A 22,645-nucleotide genomic window follows, 5' to 3' on the forward strand; every position below is an offset into this window, starting at 1 on the left:
GTATACACATGTAACAAACCTGCACGTTATGCACATGTACCCTAGAACTTAAAGTATAATAAATAAATAAATAAAACAAAACAAATAAATAAATAAATAAATAAAATAAATAAAAGAAAGAACGAAAGAACGAAAGAACGAAAGAAGAAAGAAAGAAAGAAAGAAAGAAAGAAAGAAAGAAAGAAAGAAAGAAAGAAAGAAAGAAAGAAAGAAAGAAAGAAAGAAAGAGAAAGAAAGAAAAAAGAAAAGAGGAGAGAGTGAGAGGGAGGGAGGGAGGGAGGGAGGAAGGAAAGAAGGAAGGAGAATGAGAAAAGTTTTTGACCCAAATTCTTCCGTGGAGTAGTCAGATATACAATGCAGCTATAATGGTGTTTGTTATTTTATAATTGGATAGCATACTACCTGTCAAAACCCCCCAAAATATTTTTTGAATAAGTAACCCTGGGCATAGTGGGATTATATCCCGGTGGATTTAGACTGCAGTTTCATCTCTGTATGTGAAAATTGTCTTTCATTTCAGCCCTTCCCTGTGTTATATTTACTAGACAGAGGTAGCAGCATGTCTGGAAGTGAGACAGCTATTCCTGCCTAGGCTCATCTTGTCCAAACGTGCACCTGTTCCAGAGGTTCCTTCTTCATCATTCCACAGAACACAAAGCAGACACATTGCAAATATATTAAGTCCCTGGTTCATTCTGCTACTTATTTTGCTTGTTCATCTGCCTCTGGGTCCTTGATTTTCTCTTTCTATGCCCTGGAAGTTAGGGCCATATCTCTTTAGCTTGATTTCCTAACCTTTGCACCATACAACCACATGCTCACCAAGATGTATATTGAATATACCTTGATGATTACAGCTTCCCTAAGGATACATGAGTCGCTGTTTGACATGTCACCATGTACCTCTCTCTATAAGCAAAATGAAGGAGGAAGGTTGAGAGAAGTCCCATGGCCTAGCATTTAGTATTCTGCAGAGAACTAATTTTCTAGAAATAAATGCTTCTAGGTATACTTCTCTTGGTGCTCTTTTTTGACCTCCACCTCACTCTAGCCCCAACGCTTTAGCCTAGATTTTTCTATATTAAGATTGAAGCCAAAGAGAATAGTTACGGTTTTCTCTGATTCTGCTGAAAAATCTCAAGCACTTTGAGATTCTCTGGTTTTGTCTTAAGCATTTTTTTTCATATGTGTGAATAAGGAGTTATGTGGAAAGACTCATGTCATGCTGTGAACACTAATATTATATTCGAGGGAAAGTTACAGATTATGTTTGCCTTTGTACGTCTTTGTGCAATATTGTTCCAATTGTTTCCATGAGACTGTATCACTATTTTAATTTGCAAAAATCAAATAAGAACTTTTAGAAGTCTTCTTTGTATTTTTGTAGTACCTCTAGTCTCTTTAGGGTGAACTAAAATATGTCTACATTTTCTCTCATTTTTACATTATAACATAAGAGGCAAACTTAATTATGTGGGGAAAATTTTCCCACCAATAAATCAACTTGCCACTCAAAATATTTGCAATCTATATGAGGCTTGCTCTGAAAAATAACTGAAGCTGTTACTTTTGGGGATTTAGCAACGGAGATTGTCAAATTTTCCCTGAATAGTATGGTGACAGTTACTGACAACAGAACTGCCAGAGCCTATTCTAAAGCCAGAAAGAATTCCCACCCCTTCCTTTCCACCCTAACCTTTCACTGATTTATCCTCTCCACCTCTCCAACAAATTACATGCTGTATTCTTTCACTGCTAACTTCATGTGGCCCTGAGACTTGCAGTCAGGCATCTTTTTTACTTTGGAAATAATATATACCATACCTTCCTATTGAGCAAGTAATTACTTTTACCAGATCTCCACAAATCCCTTGGAGAGTTACCCTCAAATAAGCAAATTTCAGACACTTTTTCCTACCCATGCTATACTCTAAAGCCTCCTTTTTCCTTAGTAATATTATTTGTGAGGAGTAACAACCATGCTTGGGATATTTTGCAAAACATCCAATTAACCTCCAGTAGATAAAGCAGGTGGAAAAGCCCTGAACCATGAAGTCTACTGCAGCTCTATTACTTACTTTTTGTGCTACCTGGGATGTCTTTGGATGGCAGGGGGCTCTTTGAGTCTCAACACCTCAGGAATGAAGCATGGATAGGCTGACTGACCTTCCTGTGGCACATGAGTGCTTTGGACATTAACTGATTTCAAATTTTGGTGTTAGCAGGAGTTCCCTGGGAGCACAGAATGCACATTTTTCACTCTGGATTATCTCAACCTAATTAAACCACCCAGAAAAAAAAATTAACTCTTATATCACAATGACCACTGCCTACTAATATGCATACTTGGAACAAGGAACCGGGTGGCCAGATGAAGAAAAAAAAATTCACCTTTCCTTCTTCCTAGAGTCATGGATTCCAAAGCCAATATTAGTACATCTCTTAGGTTGATACTTAAGTTGTGATTGACTCTTGTGTTTTGCCCTGGCTCACTGCTCTAGGACTGGTTGACCTTCCTCTCATCAGTAAGATTGTTTCAGAAGAGCAGGTCTTGTGCTTGCACATCTAGATATGTCAACTCCTGCAGAGGCTCTGTTGTCATTTGGTGCTGCCTTTCTGCTCTGACTTTATTGCTCATATTTTTTAACCATATTATTAATAGTCATTTGCCTAGAACTTTGCAGATTCATCTATTATTTGACCACCAGAAAATACTTTAAGAATTTATTGTTAATTTCCATTTTCAAATAAGCAAACCAAGGCTCAAAGAGATCAAATTGTTTTCCTGAGGCCATGTTGTCAAAGGTATAAAAAGTGATTCCTTAACCCTGGTGGTCTGATTCCAGGACCAGCTCTCTTTTTGCTATATCATGGTGCCTCCACATATTTAATAATACATTTTAAATTTTTACCTCCCTTAATTATGAGAGTAGATATAATAAACAGAGGGATCATGATGCTTTACTCTGTGTCTCTCCTCTTTTAATCTGTCTGGAGCCATTTATTTTTAATTATCTATAATGAATGACTGCTTATTATATAATTTTATGGTCCAGGTCTAAAACCTACTACTGAATTGCCTTTGGTAATTATAGCATGTGGAAAAAACCTATCACATTTGCTTACCTTGACCTACTTTAATGAAGTGATAACACTCATTATTTGCAGCCATACATCCAAATGTTCCCTATCTCCATGCAAGTTTGTCTCAGCCGGAATAAATGCCCAGTTAATCAGAGGTGTTTAGTTTGCCTTGCTAATAATGCTGGTGCTTAATTCTCTGTAGTTATTACACAACTATCCTTCTTCCCATAATATCTTTAAAAATAATTGCATCTATCTTTTAATTTTTGCATTTTTTGACTCAGGGAATAATATACCAAACATGTCATCTAGAAAATAAGACATTGACCTTGACAAGGAACGTGAGATAGATGGTAAATAACCACTCTTCCACCTCACCATTTGGTCCTCTTCCCAGCTATATCATGGATACCTCCACTGAGGAATCCCTGAGTGGTTCCACAGAGCCCCTCCCATCACTGTTGAGCCATGAACCAGAGCTTCCAAAACAGCCTGGGGATAAGTGCATATCAAAATGAGCACTGGCAGGGTTTTCCACGGCGTAAAGAAGCAATGGACTATGATGGTAGTTCAGTTTTGTCCTAAGAAAACTGAATCTTTAGATTTTCCTTTCCTACCTGAAAATATGCAAAACATGATATAAATGCTAAGAGAAGCACTAGACCTTGCCTCTGAAAAATCCTGAAAACAGTATTAACACTAATGGACTCTCCACTATCAAGTAACTCCGGATTAACACAGTCTCCCTTCCCTCCCAGTTCTTTGGTTCCCCAGTTTACACCAACCAGAACAAGCCAGGAGTTGGGGGCATATCCTATTTGTCAATGTAATATTCATGGTGCAGCCAAAAAAATTGTCCTGGACATAAATATCTATTCTGGTTCCAGTTCTGTAATGAACTTCAGACCTCTGGCAAGATATATATCTTTTCTGTGTCTTATTTGCTGAATAAAAAAAAAATGCTTACGCTAATTTTTTTGAAAGGCATTGGGAAGTTTAAGCCAATAGAGATGAAAACAATCTACAAAGCACGAAACAATTTTTCTATGGAAATAGAAAATATTACTCAACAAAGTTCTTAGCCTAATGACTCTGATCATGTATACTCTGTTGTATTATTGTTTCCCTTGTTAGCATAAGAAAATAGGAGTACAACATTACTGATTCATAATATTTTCTACTTCCATAGAAAAAAATTGTTTTGTACCTTTTAGATGATAGAATGTACAAAAGTTGTTTTGTACCTTTTAGATTATTCTCACCTCTATTGTCTTAAATAAACTTCTCAGTGCCTTTCAAATCAGAAAGTGGAATACATTAAAGCCACAGAGGATGCTCATGTCATCAGATATTGTTAATATCCCTTCTCCAACTGCATAGCATGAGGGTTGGGAACTCAGGTTCAAGGGTCATTCAGACCTTGGAGAAAATCTTGCCCCTGATGTGACCTTTGCCAAATTATTTTCTATTTCTGAGCTTCAATTTATTCATCTGAAAATGGGGTAATATATTCATCTGTCAATCTCACCTCACAGGATTGTTACAAGGATTAAATGAAGTAATGCCCATAAAAAGCATTTAACAGCAAACCTGACACATAGTGAGTTCCTGGCCAATGTGGTAAATACTGTCTCTTAACATTTCTTTCTCACAATGTAAATAGACTCTCCTGGAAATAAAGAATTCCAGACTCAGTTAAGTTTGGAAGATACTGCTTTAAATGCATTCTTAGGTGAAGAACCATTAATGTATTCACACATGGGACAACTCTTCAAAAAAGAGAGATCATATCTAACATTTGCCTAAAATGTTTGGAGATTAGAACACTTTATTTTTGTAGGAGCTTTGCAGGACTAGGTTTCTGTGGATCATGCTTTGGGAAATCTTGTTCTCACAAATCAGATATTCATAATATTTTCATGAAATCCCAGGATCTCATTTGTCTCAAAATAATGGGGAGAGATGGGAAGAGAAAGAAGTGGATGAGTGTCAACATGAACCACAATAGGATCACTGTTGTAGCTGGATGATGGGTACATGGGAGTTCATCATAGGATTCTTTCTCTTTTGTACATGTTCAAAAAATTCCATTAAAAATTTTAAAAAGATATTAAACAAACCAGAAATATATATATATATATATATATATATATATATATATATGTGTGTGTGTGTATACACATATATATGCAATATATATACCTGCATACATGCTGTGTCTTAATACATACACCAAACTCTAAGAGAAATGGCTTATCTCCCAAGGTCTACAGACCCACTCAAGCAAAAGTAAATTATCTGTTTCTTTCACTAACTTGGCAATGAAGCTCTTCTCACACTTCGGAGCCTAATGAGGTCACCTGTGGTGATGGCAGTCAAAGGAGAACCCAGCCGGGTCATCGAAAGACGAGTATCATCTCTACTCATAATCTCAACTTTCTTCCCTTCTTCCCCATAAAGGCTTTTACAGAAAAAAAAATAATAATAATGCAATAGAAATTATATTTTTAACTTAATTTTTTTTATCTCATATTCCTGCCAGATGTGCTACTACAGTCAAAATCAACCAAAGGTTTTGACAGGAGGAAAAACAGAATCAGTTCCTGAATAACAGAGACTTGAATCACCAAACATTCAATGGACGTGGTACAACAGTAGTTTTGACTTGAAGAATCAGGTTCATCTGTCATTTTAACTGAAGCTGTCTTTTGGGAATGCCAAGGTTTTAGCTGCCAGGGAACCCAAAGGGACTTGCAATTGGCCTAGAACCCATTTCACTTGCCAAAGTACCTAATTTATTATATTAAGAAAATTCTCTCTCCTGATAACAACAAAATCACCAATCAACTGTCACTTTTTGGCTTTTTAGACAAAAATTCTCCCTAACTTCTCTCTTGTTCTAAATGTTAAGTATTTTAACCATACCTCATTACTTTTTATTATGCCCAATTAAAGGTACTTGCATATTTGCATCATGTCTTTCATGGTTTAAACTCACTTTGGCACATTAACAAAATCCTATTGTTGTTTATTTAACCTTTAGAAAGTTCACAGATAGCTAACCTACCTGTCACCAAGATTTGTGTTTATGCATTAGGCATCTCCCAGCTGGACCATTTCACAGACTCCTGGCTGGCCCTTCTCATTCATTCATTATGTGTTCACAATTCACTCAAAATTTACAAGATGCTTAAGTTTGTTTCCATTCTCTAAAGTTCCCCTTTCCGCTCTCCCCCTGGCCTGACATAATGACTTTCTTTTTTACGTAAGAGTTACCTTTAAAATTAAGGTAGAGTCTTCTTACTTTGTTTCTGTTGTATAGTTTCCAACAAAGTAAAAAGAAAGAAGGAAAAAAGCTAATTTATGGAATTATGGGGATAATTTCAATCTCATTTTTACAAAAAAAAAAAAATAGATTCAGGTTGTCCTAGCTTAACCTCTTATTCTTCAAAGACTTTTAAGAGTTTAAGAGGAAGCATCCCAAGGAGCTTTAAGCAGAAAAAAAACAAAACAAACCAAAAAAAAACAAGGAAATAATTCAATTTCAAGAACTGGACAGTTTCTGCCTACATGGAATTTATATCTGGGAACCTGCAGCTGGGCTGGGGCAGTAACCTACATATTAACTGTAGTAAGAACATTCGGGGCATAGAAAGCCCACACTATCCTCATTGAAACTGGAGTTGGCCTGGAAAAACTTGAGAGCGGCTCAGATGCTGTGGTAAAGGCATCAGGGACAAACTCTACTGATGATGCTTCTTATCAGTAAAAGACCCCTGCACTGCTTTGCCAGTCATAAAAACAGATTTTCACCAGTCCACACTCACCTCTGCCCAGTACATCATCTGCAATAGAACAAATCAAACTACAGATGTGGAGTGTAGCTGCTCCAGTTAGAGACACAGCCTGATCTCCTTGAATCAGGCTTTCCAGGCTAGCTTTCACAAGTCCCAGTTCAGAAGAAAGTGAGGTCCTTACTGACTAGACTGAGGTGTGCACTGCAGGATGCTGAAAGCATGGGTTTCTAGCACTCTCTGGTTGTAACTCTGCCAGTATACTAGAGTGAGATAACTCAGCTAAGATACTTGGATACTCCTAGGGTGCATCATTGTTTTGATATTCCTTGTGAATTATTTTTTCCTGACAGGGTAAGTGGAGTGGAGGCGAGAAGTCAGAAAAATAACATTTGTAAGCTAATTTCTCTGCATGTGCCAGACGCTGTGTAAGCACTTCGGATGCACTCTTCACAACCAGAACATTTGTTATTCCCACTGTAGAGAAGAAAAAATTGAGTTTTAGGGTGAGGCACACAGCCAGTAAGTGGAGAAAGTCCAAAACTAAATTCAGAGCCTAAACATACCATACACACACCAAAGGAACAGGGATTGCAATGGACATTGTCACTGAGATGGCTTCTCCCAGAACATGCAGAGTCCTTTTTCCAGGTGCATCCTGTCCTGTTCCCTTCCTGGATGTTCTAATGGCTGCAATTCTAGTTCAGGGTCCTTTCTTACCTATAGAATCTCCAAAGTCTCCCAATACATGCCCTTGTCTTCTACTCCTAAGCATTGCCTAGAATGAAATGCAACCTCCAAAGACTAACCTGTAAGGCCTTGCAGGATCTTCTCCCTACCCACCTATACTACCTAATTTTCTCCCATATACCCTTCTTTTTCATTTTTTAAGTTTTTTTTTTTTTTTTTTTTTTTTTTTTTACCAGAGGAGAGCGTGAACACAGTCCCACACTACCACAAATTCTGCAGTAGAGTTTCCCATATTTGGAGGTGTCTCAGGGGTCAGTACATCTGACTTGCAATGGATAAGCCTTGCCCTGGGAAAGCAATCTTAGTAATCGTGGTGTCTCCCCGGACAGGTAGGTATCTTCTCCTTACATACCCTTCAATCCATCCAATATAAACTTTAGTCTGTCTTCCAGGTATGACTCTGCTAGGGCTTCCAGTTATGTCCCTCCACCTCCTTCTATGCCTGAAAACTTAATCTGTTCTTTAAGCTTTTGCTCAAATAGTGCTTCCTCGTTGAAGCCAAACTATCTCTCTAACCCCTGACTCTGCCTTTTCTGTTTAAGTATAAGCTTCTTGAGGGTTAAATTTGTGTCTCATTCTACATCAATATGCAGTCACACACTGGGCCAAGGCCACATAACTAACCAGAGTCAGAATTCAGTTCTGATGACTCTCTTAGTTATGTTCTTTTCAACAAGTATGTGGCTTGGGGCTTTGCTGGGATCACAGCAGGATTTTATGCTATTTTCTTGTGTTATTCAGAGCAGCCAAGGCAAACCATATCCTCCTCAAAGGTGTGTCCTTCGAAAACAGGAGAGGAAAGTCTTATCCCACTTTTGAATTATCTAGAACAGATTAGCTTGTGGAACTGTGAAGACTGAAGATGTCGTTTGGAGGATTTGAACAACGTAAGTGTGGGAGGATAAAAACAATCAACCAAATAACATTTTTTTACATTATAAAAAAATACTCTAATGATGTTCATTCATGAACAAATTTTTATTAGCTCTCATGGCCAATCTGCCTACAGAACAGACTCTGTAATAGAACTACACTGCCCTTCTTGCCAGACTCCACAGCACTCTCATTTGGCAAGACAATTTCAAACACACCCTGTTACATACCAGCTTCTTCATCTCAAGAAATACCAATTCCAACCAACCCCTCTGGACGTGCCTTTGAGTTTCTATGGAACTAAACTGGGCATCTATTTCCAAAGTGGCTGGCATGTTTCATTTCAGAGTAAAAACTGGGGAATTTATTGAGCAAGAATCTAAATTAATCTAGGAGAAAAGATAGGAAGAGTACAGTTTTGGGTATGAGGAAAATATTCTCTATCTCATGTCAATAGCCTAAGTCATATTTTTTTCAATAAGGAAAGGCATTTCCTTTCTTCTTGCTAGCCACCATCCACATTCAATTAATAACAAACTCTCGCCCACGTTTATTTCCAAAGTACTTCCAAAATCTAATTACCCTCTCTCTGCAGCCCAGGTACCAGCATTCAGACACTTAACAGATCTTATATGGATGTATTTTCCCCCAATTTCTTCTTAAAACTATCCTTCAATGTTTCTCAAACTGTGGAGTATATAAGAGTCACCTGGAATAAGAATCAACTGCTTTTTTTTTTTTTTTTTTTGAGACGGAGTCTCACTGTCACCCAGGCTGGAGGGCAGTGGTGTGATCTCGGCTTGCTGCAACCTCTGCCTTCTAGGTTCAAGCGATTCTCCTGCCTCAGCCTCCCAAGTAAGTGGGACTACAGGTGCGTGCCACCACACCCAACTAATTTTTATATTTTTAGTAGAGATGGGGTTTTGCCATATTGACCAGGCTGCTCTTGAACTCCTAACCATGTGATCTGCCCACCTTGGCCTCCCAAAGTGCTGGGATTACAGGTGTGAGCCACCAAGCCCGGCCTCACCTGCTTTTCTTAAATGCAGATTTGTAGCCACTATTCCACAGACAGTCAGATGTATGAAGTGTGAGTGGGGCCCAAGGATTTACATTTTAACCAAGCATCCTATGCAACCCTAATATAGGTACTTCGAATGCTACATTTTGATGAGAACAAGGACAACATTGGCCTGAAACTATAAGATTTAAAATAAAAATCTTAAAACAATTTACTTGTACTAAAATTGCTCACATATTTTTCCCACAGTCAACTGGAAACAGTGGAAATTATTGACCGTGATGATATCAATGTTCAAAGACCTTAGTGAATTGACTCCTTTCTGTCTCTTACCTAACTTCTCAGAGTCTCCAGAATAATACTGTGCCAAGATGTTCAGTGTGCTCTTCCTCACAAAGCTCTCTCTGGTTTTGAAGACCCTCCTAGAATTCTTTTCTGACCAACTTCCATCAGGGATTGCATCTTTCAGCAATGTCCCTGGGTTCCATCCCCTCCCACACCCATGTGGCTTAGCAGAGCCCTCCCTGTGCAGCTTCTGTCATAGCATTCCCCACAAGGTAGTGAGACCATCTACAGCTGACCCTTGAACAACACAGGTTTGAATTGTACAGGTTCACTTATATATGTGGATTTTTAAAGAAACAAAAGTTAAACCAAGTGTGCCTGCCTCGCCTGCCTCCCCTTTCACTTCCTCCACCACTTCTGCTTCTGCCATCCCTGATGCAGCAAGACCAACTCCTCCTCTACCTCCTCAGCCTATTCAATGTGAAGACAATATGGATAAAAGCTTTATGATGATTCACTTCCATTTAATGAACAGTAAATATATTTTCTCTTTCCTATGATTTTCTTAATATTTTCTCTAGCTTATTGTATTGTAAGAATACAGTATATAATACATATAACATTTAAAAAATGTGTTAATTGACTGTTTCTGTTCTTGGTAAGGCCTCTGGTCAATAGTAGGCCATTAATAGTTAAGTTTTGGGAGAGTCCAGAGTTATAGGCAGGTTTTCAACTGCATGACTGATCAGTGCCCCTAACCCCCACATTGTTCAAGGGTCAACTGTACTTTCTTATTTGTTTTTCCACCACACTGTGATCTATTTTCATATAAGGAGCATGCCTTATGTTTTGCCTTGCATCCTATATAGGAAACACTCAATAAATAATGTCTATTGGAATTTATCCTCAGATGCTATCACACCCCCATACAACTGGTTCCCTTATCCCATAAACCAAGTTAGGATTTGGTGCGCTTGGTCTAGGACCTCCTGACTCCCTTAAGAGGAATAGAAATCAGCTCTAATTTCTCATCTCAAGTGTAAATCAAGCAAGGAAATAGAATTATTGTAGGAGACCTAGAGTTGGATTTTAAATCAAGCGAGATGAAAGAAGAAATCTAAATACAGAATAAATCGGTCAACCATATAGCAAAGTACTAAGAGTCACAGGCTTCAGAGGCAGACTGAGAAATCTGGAATCCTAGGTCTTCCATTGATGGATGTGTAATTTTAAGCAGGCTGCATAAATTCTCTGTGCCTCAGTTTCCTGATAGGGGACAAAGAATAATCCCTAGGGCTGCTAAAACAAGTAAAAAAGTAGAACAGACTTCAGCAAAGTGTTCCCATAAAGGGCCAGAAAGTTCCTATTTTAGGTTTTGCAAAACTGACTCTCTCTCTCTCTCTCTCTCTCTCTCTCTCTCTCTCTCTCTCTCTCTCTCTCTCTCTCTCTCTCTCCTCAGAAGGAGAAGCGGCTATAGACAATATGTAAACAAGTGGGCATGGTTGTGTTCCATTAAAACTTTATTTACAAAAACAGGCAGTGGGCCAGATTTGGCCACAGGGCTGTAGTATGCTGACTCTTATGTAAAACCAATGCTTGGCATATGTTAAACTTAATATTGTAGCTTTTATTATTTTGCTTGAAGGAATTTGCTTCCCAGAAAATAACTCAAGTTTCAAACTTTAATCATGTTCTCACTATAATGAGAACACATTTTACCTATTTGTATTAATTGGAATCAATACAGAAATAGCTGACATCTAAGACTCACTACCTCAGAATATTTCCTCCAACTCCTCACTTATGTTTGCATTAGAAATAAAACCAGCAGGGTATTTTCTGGAATAATATCGCTTCCCCTATCATTTCAACCATGCTGAAGCACAGAACTTAATTCGAAAACCCTATAAGACACTATAATGGGAAACATGCCAGCAACAGCAGCAGCCTGACTAATGCAAATAGTTTCGTTCATTTGAAAATCATTTATATTGCATGATGAACTGTTAATTAATAATTGTATTAAATTAAATTAAATTAAATTAAATTAAATTCTGCTAACACTGAATGAAACCGAGGCACTAAACTACTGAATGTGGAATAAATTACTCCCTTTCTCCTCTCCAGTATCACATTTCTACTTATACTGTAATGTGTATATATATATTTCTACTTATACTGTAATATATATATAATATTCCTAATTTTCAGAATTACTTAGAGATTTCTGACCAGCAAGTCATGGCATTGATGCCACTACCCAGGAAATTTAGGGTGTCCTGGGATGAGTACAACAGTCACATATTCTTGTTGTGATTCTTATTGTGCTGCTAAATTACAAGTATAGTTACTTAACCACTTCTGATATTTGCTCCAGGAGCTAAAAATATTTAAAAAAAAAAAAAAATTTAAAGAAGCCACATCTGCCTCCTTTTTTGTACCAACTTTTGCAAGCATATTTTTTTTGGCAGGGGTTTGTCTAGAAGAAGTTGTTGCTCTCCTCTGCCCACACAGTCCTCAGTCCTCAGCTTATTAGATCTTCTAAATGCCTGTCTGCATTTGCAGGGCTTGGACCAGCAGCAGCTGCTGCAACCCAGAAGGAGACAGGAAATTCTTTTGCTTATTAACGGTCTCAGACACTCACATTGCCTCCACTCTCCCTCTCCTTTCCACCATATTTGCTCAGCCTCAATACACTCCAGTTGCTCTAACCCTTGTCATGAACACCTTTGAGCCAGTCATTTCTTACAGTGAAGTCTACATAATATCCCAGCTCCCAGCTGACCTGACTGCTGATTTTCCATGCCTGCCCAGGTACCTCATCTAACAATACCGAAAATAGCTCAAAGGAGGTGGATAGGGTCATCTCTCACCTTGGAACACTTTCCCATGCTTTGGAGAGACATCATCTTTGTGGAGTGTGTGGTTTCATCGCCATCCTGAGCTAAGAGCCTCATCTGTGCCCCACACACAGGCTCAACTGCAGATTGAGATTATCCTCTGGATGAATGCCCTGCCAAATCCCCACTGGCAGTGAGTTTCTACAAAACGCTAGCTTGGAAGTGTTTGTACAATGTTCAGGCCCAGTCCTATATTTAGAGAAGAGTGCCTGATTCTCTACTCTCTGGAAATGTCGTGAGTAACTTGCTGCTTCAATGCTATTATTCTTCTTCACTTCCAATCATTTAAGTCATTTTATCAGCCTGGTCTCACACATGGCTTTGCTTCTACATGGATGGAATGTCAGATTGTGTAGATTCAGATCTATTCTGAGCAGTTTGAATAAATCCCACATGCTTGCTGACAAATTTGGCTCATTTTTCAAATGTATTAGGTGGTTTTTCCCCCTCTAACTAGATTTTATTCTTTGGATGTATATATATGTGGATCAGGTGGCTATTGGAAGTGAATGCCACTTTCAAAGTAGAAAATACTTAAATAAGTGTAACTCTTGGTATTAAGGAAAATATCCTTCTTTCTGAACAAATTAGCTCTAAGTAGTCAATCCTAATATAGCTGTATGCGAAGAAATGCTGACTCACCCAAGAGCTTCATTTTCCCCTTCCCTGGTTTCTTGAAGAGGTTAATGGGCCTTTGTCCCTAGTGTTCCACTGGAGGCTGTCATCTCAGAATTCTCCCCGCAAGACAGCTGATGCCATAATCTCCCTTTGTCCTGAGGGTGAAACATACCTTAGAGAGTGTCCTGCTCACAAATCCCCAGTATCCAGGGATACTTTCAAGACTCCAAGTCCTTGCTCTTACACAGCTGCCCATTGATTATGGTACTATTTCTCAGGACACCTCTGATTGTGACCACATCCAGTGGAAAAAAGACTTAAAAACACATTAGTCTTAACAGAATCATTGACTTAATCAAATTCAATGGGCTGGAAAGTCACCTTGTTAAATTACAGATTCTGATTCAGTAGTGGGTCAGGCATGGGGCTGAAGTTCTTTTCTTCTAATGAGCTCTCAGGAGATACCCAAGCTCTGGGTCTGCAGACTACATTTTGGGTAACAAGGATTTAAACCACTCTATATACAACAACATCATACACAGATATTAATGAGTTTAAACCCTAGATAGGCCTTCAAAATGGAATCTTCTCTGCTTTAAATACACTTTTATGTATTTAAAGTCAGAATCAGAGGTCTTGATAATTAGAATTTCTGTAACTGGCATGAAGCTCAATGAGAATTTCTGTTTCTGCCTGCATTCCAGAAAAATCTATGGTAAGGAGTTGTGTTCCCATCTCAGCAAACTGTCTAGAGGAAGGCTGAATATCTCGACCCTTTCGTGAAAGCTAAATAGGCAAGGTGCTCTGACCCCCTTCTCCATTGCCAGTATGTCTCCATGATGACTCCCACTGGAGTGGAGTAAATCTCTATTCTCCTTGGTCTCATGCACTACCTGGCACCTCCAATCGTGGCTCAGAAGGGCAAATATCTCTTATAGCATCAGTTCTTAACACTACAAGTTTCCTGTGGCAGAGCTACCAGTTGCTATTTCCACAGAATCTTGGTGTGTTTCTCACTTTCTCAAACAGATTTAACATCTCTCAGATCTATGGTGACCAGACATATTAAGAAATGTCCTCCTACCTCCTCAAGGACAGGATTCACTCTTATCACTACAAAACCCACTTGGAATAATTACCTATTTCCTCTAATAGTGATGATAACAATAGTTTCCTTTTATTTTATATTTTCAATGGGCCAGAACTGTCCTGAGAATCTTACAGATAATACATGAATCACAACAAATCCTAATGAGATGAGACTGTCCCTATTCCACAATGAGGACAACCAAGGACACTGAGAGATCAAGTAATTTGCCTACACAGCTGGTAAATGACAGCACCTGAGTTTGAGATCAAGTCTGCTAATTCTGAAACTGTACTCTGAACTTCTATGCTGTGCCTCCAATGCTCTAGGTACTGTTTAGAAGACAACGTTGTAATCCACACTGCCCCAAATCACCTGGCCAGCTCCATTTTGCTGTATCCTGAAGAAGAAAACTGACTCAAGAAATTTTCCTTTGCTCGAACCAAACATTCAAACACCCAGAGATAATAGGAGAACATTGGTCTGGCAATGATTGAATTCTGCTCTAGAAGACCTTGCAAAAGCCCCATATTTCTCTCCTCATCAGGGGAACAGAGACATATGCAAATCAATTCCCAGGACCTCTCCCGATATTTTGCAGTTTCTGTCATCAAAGTAAACCTATAGGTCTTCATCTAAAAACTGCCACACTTAAAGGTATTTACAATATATAGAAAGGTCAAAACTTTGCCAAAAACCCTCAAATCCCTAAGGAACTAAAAACACATTGTCCCCTTCTTTTGTATCTTCCAAACATTCAGGACAGTGTATACTGCAGGTGCTTAAAAGTGCCTGAATGCAAAGCAGAATGACTGAATGCAGTATTTGCCTATGTAGATTTGGCCAATGTTAAAACCAAACTAAAACAAAACTAACAACTACCATGTATACCTGAAAGAATTTTTTCTCTCACATATGTTTTAAGTAATAGTTGTCTGTCTATTCCAGACCTCACGGTGCATGTGAGGATATATTTGTCGGGCTAAGGAAAGAAGGTTCAAAGGAATTGAGAAAATCAGTTTAAATTATAATGGTTTGATTCAAATTTCTTAAAGTATTTTTAGAATATATCCCACGTAGTCCCATAACCTGATGAACAAATATGTTGAAGGTTAAATCATTTAAAAATCTTTGAGGGTCACACTGGTGACCAGGGATTTTACAACACGGCATCCACCAATAGCATGAGGCTTTGAGCAAAGTCTGTACTGACTGAGGGCATGCCCTTAAATGTGTTTTCTTAGCAAATCCCCTGTGGGGTCTTATATTTATTGCCTTTTGCCTCATTATAACAGAATGGTCAACCCTTTGACCTCCTGGACAATGAGGTCTGGCTCCCTCTCTACAAAATTAGTTATTGAATCAAAGACTGATGCTATCTCTGCTTTTTTTTCTTTAATGACATATATTTTCATTCTATATATAATGTTCTCTGATGTTTTGGCAGCCTTCAAGACATTTCATTATGCCGGCATCATTGATCCCTGCAGCAGCCTACTCATCAGCTAGCTCTGACTCTTCCTCTTTCCCCCTCCTTTCCTTTGTCTTTTCTCCCTCATTTGCACTCACTTAATGGAGAAGCATTTCTATTCGTAGACTTGTGGCTCATGTTGCTAAAGGTCATTAAAGGCAGTGGTGGGAAATTAAATGAGACAGATTTCAGTAGTTACCATTTCAGTCCTAAATAAGCATAATGCTTGATTCTCGAGACAATTATATTTCTAAAAGTCAAAAACTTGGATTTTACTGTGAAATATATTCTTATTGCTTCATTCTACTCGGAGATACTTAAAATATATTTATATTTTATTATGATTCTTGAAATCCAACTTTTCAAGTTAGTAGGGCATTTCTACTCTCAATTTCCATTTTACAAATTTATTTACTCATTTATTTGTTAACAAGATAGGCCATGTTTAAATGAAAATCCAGGGATCCAGGATTTTACATTCTTGATTTAATATTCTAGCCCATGTTTCCATATCTCCCCCCAAGTCATTACTTGTTTGATTTCAACCATTAACTTTCCAAATGTCCTTTATGCATCAGGCACTGGACCAGTTATGAAAACCCAAAGGAGAACAGGCATAGCTACAAGCTCAAGGATTTTGCAGTCTTTCTGATAATGCTCCCAGACATAAAATGCAATATATCTTTTTTTAAGCTAAAATTGAATTTGCAGATGTGTTTGAGGACTGTACAGAGCTTTCTCCAATCATTGGAAGCCACTGGGGAAGTAAAACCCACTCAGGAAATTATCCACTGATAGTCTGGTGTACATGAGCCAAACTTCAAAGACTCCTTGCTTTTTTTCCCTCCATTCTACCCCAAGAACCACATCTCTATCAATTCTGGTGCCTCCCAGCTCTCAGAGTATTACCCAAAACAATGTAGTACCAAAGCATGGAGCACTTAAATCATATTTTTCAAATTGATAGCAGAAATTAACTCTAGGATCTCCTCCAAAGCTCCTACAATTTAAACTCTTTTTTTTCCTTTTCACTATGCCAATTTTTCTTATACATGCATTTATAAAGCCATGTTTAAGACCATATTCTAGTTAAACAGTTAAAGTACCTGTCTTCAGGAACGTTGGTACAATGTTAATGTTAAATTCCACCTTCTAGACAAATCTACACCAACCTGAGTGTTCTTTTCTCCTTTTCTTACCTCCACCACCATCCATCATCCACTTCCACAATCATCCCCCCAAAACAAAAGAAGAAGAAGGAAAAAAATCTCCTTCACTTCACTTTCTTCAGGTCATTTAAAACCAGCAATTTCTCTTTTAGCATTCTTGTCCTACCTGCTTCACTCTGCAACTCTATAATCTATAATTATATCATTATAATGATATAATGATATAATCTATATATCATTCAGTATGACTTTAGATTATTTTTAACTACTTATTTTGAATATCTTTACCTATGTTGCAAATGCTCCACGTTCAACATATTCTAAATATAATTCACTCTCTCCCCCATCCCACTCGCTCTCCTGTATTTTTCCCCTCTGTAAACACCATTATCTACATTATTTCCTAAACAGATGGCCCCAAGTTATCTTCAACTCTTATTCATCCATGTAATCAATTACCACTTTTTTGTCACTTTTTAAAATATTTTAAACCTAAATTTTCATCTTCATTTTTATTGCCATTTTTTAATTCAGGTTCTCATAAGTTGCAATTTTTTTTTATAAAGCCTCTTAACTGCTCTGCTGACCTCTACTCTTGATTCCCCACTCTCATGCAAACAATCCACCTTGCACACTGCCACCAGACTGGTCTTTCTTCCTCAGCCTAAAATCACTAATGGTCTCCCTATCACCATCATGATAAAATCCATATAACAGCATAAACAACAAGGCCTTTGGAGTCTGATTTGGCTCCTGCCAGTCTGCCACTCCCAGCTCCACTTCTGACCACCACCACTCACCTTAATAATAATAAGAGCAGTTGTTAGTACACAGGGATGCTTCTCTGTCACTGGCATAGTGCTAAGTGACTTATGTGGATACTATTTCATAAGTCTCACAATGACCCTGTGATACTATTGTTATTATCCTCATCTTTCAAACTTGCCAAAGGGCACAGAGGAGGAGTGCAAACCTGACTGTGCTTTATAGCTGTGTCCACCTCCATCTGAAGTGCCACATACTCTCACACCTCTATAATTTACACATTTGTCGAAAAGTTCCTTGCCTTTCTAGTCTAACAACAATTCTGCCTCTTCTTTTCTCCAGACTTTGATACGCAGTCATAAGCCCCAAGCAGAGTTGTTGCTTTTTGTTTTTGTTGTTGCTGTTGTTGTTGTTGTTGTTGTTGTTGTTTTGATCATAGAGCATGTTTTTCCAACATCTATTTGGCATGTATCTTAAACCAATGACACCTATCAAGTCACTCCTCATCCCACACCCCTGACTGACAAAGAACAAAGACAAAGGAACTGAAGGTGCCATGTACTGAGGTTGAGCCTTGGAGGAGGGTATGATTCTCTACAAACCTTCAAGTGGAAGGAGTGGAGAGGTTATCAATGGCGTGAGAGGGGCCACCCTCTTCCCCTTTTCACTGTTCTTGCTGGCAGCTACCAGAAAGGCAGAATCACAATTGATGAGCAAGGCTTAAGTTCATAGCAGAAGGGGAGGTGGGTGGAATAGAGAAGCATAGAGAACACCTGTCTAGTCATTTAATTAAAAGAACTGCAATGTAGATGGTCCTGCTTATCAGATTAGGTGAAAAGATAATAGACAATGAGTAGAAAACCTATTTGGACATACTATCTACGTGCCTTCTCCTTTCAGTAGCTTTTAAAGGGCAGGAATCTGTCTTTGAAATCACTCCATCTCATTCATATCTACATCTCTTTACCTATCTGCCTCAAAAGGTGTTTGTTTAAAAAAAGAATGAACAAAAGAAATAACAAGCTAACAAAGAACAAAGAGAAGAAATAACACTTCCAAGTAGCTATTTTCACTAAATTCACTACTTAAGCAATTACAACTCATAATGCCCTGTTACATCCATGATTTTAGTAAGAAGAACTTAATGAGAAAATCCATGTGGCTAAAATTATCATCAGCGGAAATTACTGTTGTCTTTAAATTTGGAGATACAGGAGAGTTTTCCATTAGTGATTTAAGGTAAAACTGATTTCCCCAGAGGACTCCTTTGTGGAATGACTGCCATCAGAGTGTGAACTTCCCCGGGCATGAAAAATGGCTGAGAACCAAAGTACCTACCAAAGAGCCATAGCCCAACATACATGATCGTCCACCTAAATGAGCCCCAGAAACTGCCTCCCTAACCCGACATTAAGAAATAATAATGACAATGATATAATAAAATTAAATAACCCCCTAATAAATAAAATTTCTCAACATTTTTCTCACTATCTCACACACAATTCTGTTTGGCATGACAACAGGTTTTAAAGTACATGAAAAGAAAGTTCCAGGGATGCTCATCCTGATAATATTCCTTAAATTAGTATCCTGTAATCTAGTTTCCATTTAGCCATTGGAATTTCCCAGCAACCCCTGGCTTGAGGAAAACTATACAAAATATAAAAATATAATATGAAGACAAAAGTGTGACCACAATCAAACGTTTACAGCAGTGAAGAGGCAAATAAGTGAATAGTGTGTCCATACTGATGCTGTATCCATCTTCATACCTCTTCATGAATCTCCAGCACAGCAGAAGATTTCCTGACTGTGGTTACGGTGTGCAGCCTAGATATAGGAGAAGAAAAACACAATTTAATATATACATATACACACACAAATACATATACATATACATACCTATGTATATGTCAAACTTGACTACCATGAGGATTATGTACAGAAATCTTGAATTAGCAACAGATAGAAAATAATAATTCAATTTGGAATATTCAAAGTCAAGGAATTATTTGGGCAGAGTTTTCCAAAAACAAGCCACTCATTTACAGCACATTTCCTGTGCCATCATGACAAAATTAATTGTACACCTACCTGCACTCAACTAGGCCTTGTGATTCACGTACTGAAGGAATATTCTTTATGAAGACAGCATTGCAAGCCAAGGTGGTCAGGGGAGGTTTGATTATGATAGCAATGCCAAAGTTTGCAGCTTTGTTCTCCCTTGTTATCTCCACTCAATACCAGGAATGCAAATGACTCCATCCTTGACTGCACACCCCCAATCAAATGTTTGAACCCCCAGTGCCTTTTGAACATTTCTTCTCCATCTGAGATAGGCCTAGCATCAGCAGCCTCTTTCCCCTGTCACTGACCATAGGTGGCCTCACTTGTCTCCATGTAGGCAAAGGCCTATGACTCTATGAGCTGTACTGCCAGTGTCTTCCTTTCTCAGCCTCTGGTTCATTAGCTTTTAACAATGTACAAGATAATCATCTGGGAGAGGTAAGCAATTAAATAACGGAAGCTCAGGACCAATCCAGACAAAACCAAATCTCGGCAGATGGGGCCCAGGCAGCAGTCATTTTTCAAAGTTCCCCAGGTGTCTCCATTACACAGCCAGGGTGGAGAAGGGCTGTTTACAAAATATAGGAGACTACATCTGGATAAAAGAATAACATTCCAGAAAGAGTTCTTGGCCACATTTGTTTCCTTTGGTTCACCAACTTCTACCAAAATCTCAGGGGATTCAATTCAGGAGGAAAAAATGAGTTGAACTTGTAATAGACTGTTAAAATTACCCAAAATTTATTTCCATAATCCTATATTCAATACATTAGCTTTATTATTTGATTTCAAAATATTTCCCAAGAGGGTGTCCCCTTATAAGCAAAAACATTTCAGGGCTCAGAAAAGAAAAGAACAAGGATATTGATTAATCCAGTTTAATTCACTTGTTTTGATTTCTGCAATAATTCTAAACTAGCTTCACATCACTTAACCTTGCTCTGCAGACCCGCACGTTACTCACTTGCATAGCTTCTTAATAACAACAAAGAGAAACGAGGTTTCTTTTTGGCTTCTTTATAAAGATATAAAGAAACCTCTGGAGGCTACCATCCACCCTTCTGCTCTTCTCTGAAGCTGCCCCTTCTAAAATCTGCAACTCAATATCTCTTCAGCATTCCTTCCACAAAGAGGCTTTAACCTCTAGCACCTAAGGGCTCTTCACTGCTTCGACTCTACCGCCTGCTTTTTCCCCTGAAAGCTGACCCTCTAGAGAAAAGAAATAGCCCTGTCCTTCTCCAGCAGAGTAATTGATGTATTTCGTATAAACAGCTAATAGGAACCAGTGAACTGAGCTGTCTCTTGCCTGACTAATTTTCCCAAAGGTCTGTGGCCCTAAGTCGCTTTCTCCCACATAAATTTCCCTCTTCCCAATGTTGAGTATTGAATATGTGTGGGTTGCTCACGGTTGTGAGTGAATGTACAGAACACAGAGGCAGTCTGAGGCAAAATTATGAGGTACATGAAATTTGCTTGCAGTCATGCCTGTCAAACTCCCAACTCCTTCAGATGAAGAAGTGTGCCATTACTTTCTCCCACAACTGCTCTATTAAAATTATTCTCTCTATCTGCATTGGTAACAAAATATCAATAGCTGATGAGCACATAGTGTTATTACTTCAGAAAGAGATGCATTTTAGCACTTGGTTTTAACTGTTCAATTCAACAGCAAAGGCAGCAACCACCAAAAAATATGAAAGCACTACTAACAATTATCCCTTAGATCTTTTCACATATCAGTTTTGCTTAATTCTTACAACTTCAGGAGATGGGTATTATTACTGTTTATTCCAATTCTGGCTCTATGTTGTCAATTTGTTCAAAGATATAGAGCTATTGTAAACATATTGTAAACAGCCGAACATTAAACACTGGTCTTCTGTCTTCAAATTGTGTGTCTCTTCCCCTGTACCACAGCAATAATGATAATGCTACCTTTTATTTGTGTCTTTTTGTCATCGTTTCGTTTGATCCGTTGTGAGGAACCTAAAGTCCAAAATATATGTCACTTGCTCAGGCACAATGAAAGAACAAGACAAAACCCACATCTTCTCATAGCTAGTTCTACTTTTTTTCCACTGTCCCTTACTTACTCAAGGGAAGAAGTATTGAAAAATATCTAAAAATCAAGTAAACAAGAACAAAAAGCACTGAAACTAGGGGCCCTATCAACACCCCTCACCTCAGACCATGAATTCAGGTGCCTGTTCCACTTTTTACTGCTAATACTGGCCCTGAGTGGACACAGAAGACCACCAATAACCCCAAGTCTGTACTTACCCTGAGCCTTTTGGGTCTTTAGGAAAAATGGTGCTGGATTCCCAAACTCTTTTCATTGTGTAGCACAAACAGTATCAACCAAGGAGCATACATTTTGAAACCCAGTAGACTTGAATTTGAATTCCTCCTCTGCTACTTTCTGGCTGTCTAAACATGGGCAGCTTACTTAACTTTAACCTTACTTGAACCTCAATTTCTTCTTCTGACAAAGAAAGAGAATAACCCAAGGCTCTTGTGAAAATAAAATAAAAGAAACCTGGCACACAGCAGAAATGTCATCTCCCTTCTCCCCTTCCTTCCTCTGCCTGCCCAACTTTTATGCCCTTAGTTAGTGGTAGTGATGTGCCAAACAAGAGAATCATTCTATTGTGAGATCAAAGCCATGTGAAATAGTACTCTTGGAATAAAAGGATTTTGGTCCCAGATAGGCAACTTACGAGCCATGGATAAACAGTGGCTGTTTCTCAGATGGACACATCTC

At 38.4% G+C, this 22,645-nt stretch overlaps 1 protein-coding gene and 1 non-coding gene across 2 annotated transcripts in view; both read right to left on the reverse strand.

Moving 5' to 3' along the window:
• Positions 1-6,434: 6,434 nt before the first annotated feature.
• OPN5 (opsin 5) overlaps positions 6,435-22,645 on the reverse strand; it is a 43,024-nt gene continuing 26,813 nt past the window's right edge. Inside the window, exons 6-7 of the mRNA XM_010362833.2 lie at positions 19,590-19,647; positions 6,435-7,355 (exon numbers count right to left, since the gene is read on the reverse strand). Of these exons, the coding sequence (XP_010361135.1) occupies positions 7,347-7,355; positions 19,590-19,647 (67 nt within the window). The 3' untranslated portion in view covers positions 6,435-7,346. The remainder of the gene's footprint in view (positions 7,356-19,589; positions 19,648-22,645) is intronic.
• On the reverse strand, positions 7,802-7,965 carry LOC115897235. The gene has a single exon (XR_004057151.1). It is a non-coding gene; the product is annotated as a U1 spliceosomal RNA (small nuclear RNA).

Source organism: Rhinopithecus roxellana, chromosome 4 (genome assembly GCF_007565055.1).
Source record: "Rhinopithecus roxellana isolate Shanxi Qingling chromosome 4, ASM756505v1, whole genome shotgun sequence".
In the NCBI taxonomy this organism is placed as follows: domain Eukaryota; kingdom Metazoa; phylum Chordata; class Mammalia; order Primates; family Cercopithecidae; genus Rhinopithecus; species Rhinopithecus roxellana.